This window comes from Nicotiana tabacum, chromosome 16 (assembly GCF_000715075.1).
Source record: "Nicotiana tabacum cultivar K326 chromosome 16, ASM71507v2, whole genome shotgun sequence".
In the NCBI taxonomy this organism is placed as follows: Eukaryota; Viridiplantae; Streptophyta; class Magnoliopsida; order Solanales; family Solanaceae; genus Nicotiana; species Nicotiana tabacum.
Genome location: NC_134095.1, coordinates 117,425,294 through 117,433,085, shown reverse-complemented (window position 1 = coordinate 117,433,085; position 7,792 = coordinate 117,425,294). Strand labels below are relative to the sequence as shown.

General features: G+C 35.7%; 1 protein-coding gene across 1 annotated transcript; it reads left to right on the top strand.

Moving 5' to 3' along the window:
• The first annotated feature begins 1,968 nt into the window (after positions 1–1,968).
• LOC142170373 (uncharacterized) lies at positions 1,969–6,559 on the top strand. The gene is made up of 7 exons (XM_075232270.1): positions 1,969–2,065; positions 2,273–2,659; positions 2,702–3,037; positions 3,367–4,120; positions 4,555–4,933; positions 5,211–5,739; positions 5,994–6,559. Exons 1-7 carry the CDS (start codon positions 1,969–1,971, stop codon positions 6,557–6,559), a joined length of 3,048 nt encoding a protein of 1,015 aa, XP_075088371.1.
• The last annotated feature ends 1,233 nt before the right edge of the window (positions 6,560–7,792 follow it).

Below are 7,792 nucleotides of genomic sequence, written 5' to 3'. Positions count from 1 at the left end.
ACAGACCTACTCCAACTTTCGAAATCGGATACCGACCCCGATATCAATAAGTCCACTACCGGTCAAAATCTCCAAAAATTCAATTTTCGCCATTTCAAGCAAAAATTAGCTACAGACCTCCAAAACACAATTCGGACACGCCGCTAAGTCCTAAATCTCCCAATATAGATAACAAAACTGATGAAACTCTATTCCGGAGTCGTCTTCACACAGTTCCGACTACGATCCAAATCCTAAGACTTAAGCCTCTGTTTAGGGACTTAGTGTCCCAAAAAACCCCAAAAACAAAAATGAAACCTCCCGACAAGTCACATGAGCAGAGAAAAAATTGGGGGAAGCAGTAAATAGGGGATCAGGGCTATAACTCTCAAAACGATCGGCCGGATCGTTACACTTGTCATAATGCAGACATTCAAAAAAGTAAATTCTAATATTATCCATTTCATGTAAAAAATTATCATGTATTAGTGTTCGAATTATTACTCACTTCACTTTCATGGGTCAATAATAATTTCCGTTGATCTCACAATTGTAGTCATATATGGTTAATTTATAATATATGATGCTAGAGTAATGTACAATGTTTGGAACTATATATGTAGATAACTTTGGATCTAAGGTTGGGGAATGAGAATAACTTAATTTTTACTCTTTCTTTTAAATATTAGATATTTAAATTCGAATTTAATTTAATTTTGAGGAAAAAAATAAGTAGGAAAATTTAAGAAAAAATAACACAATCATAGCATTAGCAGCATTACCTAATTAACAAAAATGGCAACTAATTAAGATCATTTCTTAACAAAACATAAAACGGCTTACCTATAATCATGTAAAAAATAGAATCCCTAGCATTTATTGTTAGGTTTCGTGAATGGGTGTGAATGGGAAATGGAAGAGGCACCTTTTGAATTGCACCTCTTCATCTCACCCTTTCATTGTCTATAAATTTAGAGGCTTAGCCTCATTTTTTATATATAGAAAATCTAAAAATTTCTCCCATCTTTTCTACATTGTTGTATTGTTTTTTCAAATAAACAAAGTCTCAAGTGTGATTTGCTCCGTTTGTTGAGTTCGCTGAAGTTCTGTAAATTCGATTGTCAGTATAAAAGAATATTTTTTCTGTTCTATCCTGAGAGGAAGTTATCCATAACCTTGGGCAAGAGTGAGCAAATTAAATTCCTTAAGTATACACAAGCAACTTGTGGGCTCGAAAATTATTTTATGTTTTGTTTATTGAACTAACATTTTTTTACTTCTCTGATTTTCTAGTCCCGAACACAGATTAACAACAATCTTAAAGAATTTAATGTGAATTGTTTTTCTCTAGTTAGGAAAAAAAAAGGATAGGTAAATGTCTCGAACAACCACGAACTTCGAGTGTGCTGGAAATGGAAGGTGTCGGTTCGGCAACCATTACTGTCTTTGTTTATCATTGAAAAGAGTAGTAGTAGCATAACTTGTACATAGGCTGTTGGAGTTGTACATGTTAGTTTAGAGTTAGTTAGTTTTAGATGTATGGTTAGTTGAGTAGTTAAGATAATTAATTGTATAAGTAAGTAGGTAGTATAAATAAGGATAAATATATATGTGTATATTGAGGCTTCTATTTTCTGAATATCATAACAGAAAATTCTCTCTTTCTTCTCTCTCTTCGTCTACATCCTTCTTCTTCGACCAATTCAACATTAATTCCCTTTCAATATGGTATCCGAGCCTTAGATTCATGGCGTTTTCGAGCTGAATTGTTACGAAATTGGTGACTATTGTTGAAGAATCAACTCTATCTTGTTGAAGATTTGAGAGAATTGAAGCATTGATTCAGATTAGCCCTAGAATTTCACGAATCCTATGCAAGAGATTTTGCCCTAAAATCCAGTAACCTTTCCAATCGGAGGCCTTCACTCATTCCTACCTTCATATTAAGGTGAGTTTTGAATTCAAATTGACGAGAAATGGAATGTGAAAATGTCGAAGTATGGAGAAACTAAGACGAGCAATGGAGAGAAGTTCACAGATATTCATCCAAGCCATCCTCTTTACCTGCATCCATCGGATAGTCCAGGTACTGTTTTAATTCCACATCAATTAACAAGAATTTAGAACTATACAGCATGGAGCAATTCTATAAAGGTTGCATCATTGCCGAAGAACAAATTAGGGTTCATGGATGGAACATGTTGTAAAGAACATTAGAAAGGTGACTTAGAGCATGAGTGGGAATGTTGTAATACTTTTGTTCTGTCATGGATCACGAATTCTGTATCAAAAGAGTTAGCAAATGGAATGATGTATTCAACTAATGCTACCAGTGTTTGGATGGACCTTAAGGAACGATTTGACAAGAAGAACTTGACTAGAATCTATCAATTGCTCTGTGAAATCTGCACCATAAGTCAGGGCACATCATCAATATCGAAGTATTACTCAAAATTGAAGAGTGTTTGGACTATGCCATGTGACTATGCAAAGCGCAAAGAGTATGCAGAACATATGGAACAATGGAGACTTGTAAAGTTCCTAATGGGACTAAACGAAATATATGCCCAAGCTAGGAGTCAAGTGTTGCTAACAGTTCCTGTACCAACCCTCAATCAGGCTTACAATATGATAATGCAGGATGAAAGCCAAAGGATTCAGTCCAACATGATATCACAACGTACATCAACACTATAACAGATAAACTTGAATGATTCTACAGCTATAGATGCCAGACAAAACAACAGGTTCAAAAGAAACAATGGACAATACTGTAATTACTGTAATATGAAAGGACACAGGAGAGAAAACTGCTACAAGTTGGTGGGATATCCATCCAATCACAAATTCACCAAAAGGAGAACCTATGATAGACCACAAAGTTCAGGAGATAATATAGGACACTCAGCTAACAATGTCAGTCATGTTGAAGAACCAGAAGCAAGTGGATCATCAGGGATTAGCAGCGTGCCAATGTTCACCTCAGAGCAATATAATCAGCTTTTGAAGTTGATCAACCATGAACCAGCAGTTTCAGAAGCCAAGGTTAACATGGCAGGTATAAAGTAATTCCTTAACACTTGTTTGCTTGTAGGTTCTGAACTTAATTCCTGGATAATTGACGTTGGGGCCTCAAACCATATGGTTTCTAGCCTAGACCTTTTAACTCAATCTGCTCTTATGTTTCCCAATACTAGTAAAGTTTATATACCAAATGAAAATATTACATATGTAACACATACATGGTCACTAACTATTTCTGATGATCTTGAATTGTGTAATGTGCATTATGTTCCAAATTTCAAATACAACCTGTTATCAGTATCCAAACTTACCAAAGAGCTGAGATGTTATGCATTATTCTTCCCTGTGTTTTACATTTTTTAGGACCTTTGCACAGCATGGTGAAAGGGATTGGTAAGGAGAAGGATGGCCTCTACATACTTCAACCTTCCAAGAATCCATCACCTATCAAAGCACCTGAACAATCATCAGCCATGACATTCGATACAACAATACCTACTACAAATTCTTGTTCTGCTGCCTCTATTATTTCAGTTCTAGCCTTTACTCCAGCCTTTGCTTGCTCTCCATCAAAGAATTCAGATCACTGCTCTATATGGCACCAAAGACTTGGCCATGCTCCAGTAGTAGTCCTACAGAAAATTCACTCTCTAAAACACCATGAGTTGAATAAAGAGCAATTGTCTTGCACTATCTATCCTTTAGCAAGGCAGACTAGGCTCCCCTTTCCTACTAGTCATAATAAAATCGTAACCCCTTTTGAACTTATACATATGGATGTGTGGGGTTCATATAGGCAATGTACTTACAATGGATATAGATACGGTCTTACCACTGTAGACGATTATTCTAGGATGACTTGGATCTACTTGATGAGAATGAAAAGTGATGTGTTCTTGTTAATCAAATATTGTATAGCACTTGTTAAGAATCAATTTTCTGCTTCTATCAAGATCATTAGGTATGATAATGGTCTTGAATTTTTCAATGCTCAATATGCAACTCTTTTCACATCTCTTGGAATTGTGCATCAATTTTTTTGTGTGCACACTCCACAACAAAATGGAGTGGCTGAACGAAAGCATAGGCATCGACTTGAAATGGCTAAAGCCCTTAGGTTTCAAGCCCATTCCCCTTTGAAATTCTAGGAAGAATGTGTTCTTACAGTTGTCTTCATCATTAATAGATTTCCTTCTTCAGTTCTTTCGTGGAAATCTCCTTATGAGCTATTTCATGGTCAACTACTTTCACTTACTCACCTTAAGGTGTTTGGATGTTTGTGTTATGCAACTACACCATGCTTCACTGACAAGTTCTCTTCTAAAAACATTCCTGCAATCTTCATGGGTTACTCAGAGACTCAAAAAGGGCATAAACTATATAACATTTCATCAGGAACTTTTTTTGTCAGTAGAGATGTCTCTTTTAGAGAAACCGCATTTCCTTTTAGACATCACAAGTCCACATTTTACAGTCACATCTCCCTAACTCAACTCTTACCTTTCCTAGTCCATCTTCTATTCCTTCTTATGATGATACATTTCTTACCAGGGAAGATGTACCATCCAGTTTACCTCCAACTTTTGTTCTAACTCCAGATCCCTTTATTGCACAACCAGAACCCTCTAGTCCACAAACACCTATATCTCCTGTTATGCAACCTAACCTTACTCCCTCACCACCTTCTACCATCGAGCAACAACCCAGTCACATTTCAGATGTCACTTTGAGGAAGTCTGCCAGGACATCTAATCCTCCCTTGTGGCTAACTGATTATGTGCATCAGGTCAAGCCTACTTCTACCCCTTATCCCATTTCTTCCTCCCTCAATTACTCTTATTTATCACCTTCTTATCAAGCTTGTCTAACTTATTATTCTTCCATTGTTGAACATACAACTTTTGAACAAGCTGCTAAAGACAGAAATTGGGTATAAGCTATGGAACATGAGGTTCAGGCCCTCACTGACAATAACACCTGGGAGTCGGTAGATTTACCTGCAGGAAAGACTCTAATTGGCTACAAATGGGTTTATAAGGTGAAGTACAAGGCTTTGTGACAATGGAAAGATACAAAGCTCGATTAGTTGCCAAGGGGTTCATTCAACAAGAGGCTTTGGATTACCATGAGACCTTCTCATGGTGAAGATGATCATAGTCATGAGTGTTGTTGCTCTAGTTGATCAATATGGTTTTCCTTTGCTTCAGATGGATGTGTACAATGCTTTTCTACTGGGTGACTTTTCAGAAGAAGTTTATATGTCATTGCCTCAAGGGTTTGGTAGTCAGGGGGAGAATAGAGTGTGTGGAGTACTCAAATTCCTCTATGGCTTAAAACAAGCTAACAGACAATGGAATTTAAAGCTCACATCAGCTCTCACAGAGTTTGGTTTCAACCAAAGGAAATTGGATCATTCAATGTTTACTAAGAGAACTGGGAGTGCCAAAGTGATTATATTGGTTTATGTTGACGATCTTTTGATCAGGGGAAATGATAAGTTTTTAATTCAAGAAGCCAAAGATATATTGAATCACAATTTCAATATGAAAGATTTGGGAGAGCTAAAGATTTTCCTTAGTATTGAGTTTTCAAGATCACACAGGGGATTCCTCATGAACCAAAGGAAGTATGTCTTAGAACTTGTGTCAGAATATCGCCTAAGAGGAGCTAAACCAAGCATTTTCCCTTTGGTCCAGAATATGAAACTTACTAGTGTGGAATATGGCAAGCTTTTTGGTATGCAAGGACATGATACAGAACTTGAAGACATCAGAGTGTATTAGATATTTATTGGGAGACTCTTGTATTTGGCAATCACAAGGCTAGTCATTTTATATGTAGTCCAAGTCTCAGTCAATTTATGAATGCACCAAAACAATCCCATTATGAAACAGCATTGAGGGTAGTGAGATATATCAAGAATTGTCTAGGACAAGGTTTGTTAATGAGTGGCAAATAGAGTTTGAATGTATCTGCATTCTGTAATGCAGACTGGGCATCCTGCTCAATGACTAGGAAGTCTGTTATAGGCTTTTGCATAAAACTTGGTGACTCTATGATCTCCTGGAAATCTAAGAAACAGAGCACAGTTTCAAGAAGCTCAGCAAAGGCTGAGTACAGAAACATCGCCAACACTGTGGCTAAGTTAATTTGGATACATGGGTTGCTAGAGGAATTAGGAATGCAAGTTGATTTACCTATGGAGTTGTACTGTGACAACAAAGTATTCATACATATTGCTTCAAATCCAATGTATCACGAGTGCACAAAGCACATAGAGATTGATTTCCACTTTATCCGAGAAAAGCTACAACAGGGCATGATTAAAACGGTTTATGTTCCCAATAAGGATCAAATTGCAGATATACTAACCAAGGCACTTGGAAAACAGCTACATAGTGAGATGGTTTGCATGTTGGGGATGATCAATATTTTTTCATCACCCAACTTGAGGGGGAGTGTTGAAAAGAGCAGTAGTAGCAATACTTGTACATATGTTGTTGGAGTTGTACATGTTAGTTTAGAGTTAGTTAGTTTTAGATATATGGTTAGTTGATTAGTTAAGCTAATTAATTGTATTAAGTAAGTAAGTAAGTAGTATAAATAAGGATATATATACGTATATATTGAGGCTTCTATTTTCTAAATATTATAACAGAGAATTCTCTCTTTCTTCTCTCTCTTCATCTACATCCTGCTTCGACCAATTCAGCTTTAATGTTCCCTTTCAATATTAATGGATCAATTCATAGAGTTGAGAGAGCAATTTCCTTATATCATTGCTCTTACTGATGAAGAGTGGTAACTAGTTGGGATGGAAGTTTAATTTTTTCTGACCGTCCATGTCACTTTTGAAATGTTGTCACAAGCGGATTTTCTGATGGTTGCGTGTTGCAATTTCATGGCAAAACATTAAATTATGTATTCTTCTTCGCTCTTATCCTGGGGAACAAACAAAACGTAGAATTTTGATGTTTGTTTTCAATCAAATGGAAACAAATAAGAACATAGGATCACATTTATAACATTGGATTGGAGTGTCATACTCGAAGATATTCACAATGGAACGATTTTCTGACTGCGAATGATTTGGGAAGAATTTTTGTCACTGTTGGAATCAATGGAAACATAGAATGTGTCAAGGGATATGATATCCATTTGCATATGTTGCAAATGACATCGCGGTTTCTCCGACCAGGATAAACAAGGGACGATCTAAGAAGAAAGTGGTCATAAAGTAGGGTTCTACTTTCTTCACTTTACCTATTAATTTTCTATCCTTTTTATTTATGAAATATAATTTTTATAAATGTTACGATATATGTTATTATGTGATGATCTCAAAATTTATTTGCATGTTGTGATGATTAACAATAATGTATGGTTATTTCGTTTATCAGATAAAATCGATTGTTTGGTGTACACTTTGGTGACATACATAAAATTATTCAAAAATTATTATCAAAGTTGTAAGACATAAATGACGCTTACATTAATATTTGAAAATATTCTTGAGATCATGAATATTATGTGTAAAGGTGTACATGTATTTATTTGATTAGAGTAAGAGATCAAATTATTTAAGTGTTATAATGGTTTAGTTGGAAAGCCATTTGAGGAAAGAAAATTGTGGTTTTCTACTCCCATTTGGAGACTGAAATATTCGTAATTTCTACTCCTACTTAGACATTAAAATCTGCGTGAATGTCTACTCTAACTTTGAGATTAAAATTGTCGTGACGTTCTATTTATTTTTTGGAGCTTAAAGTCTTAATAACTTTCTACTCGG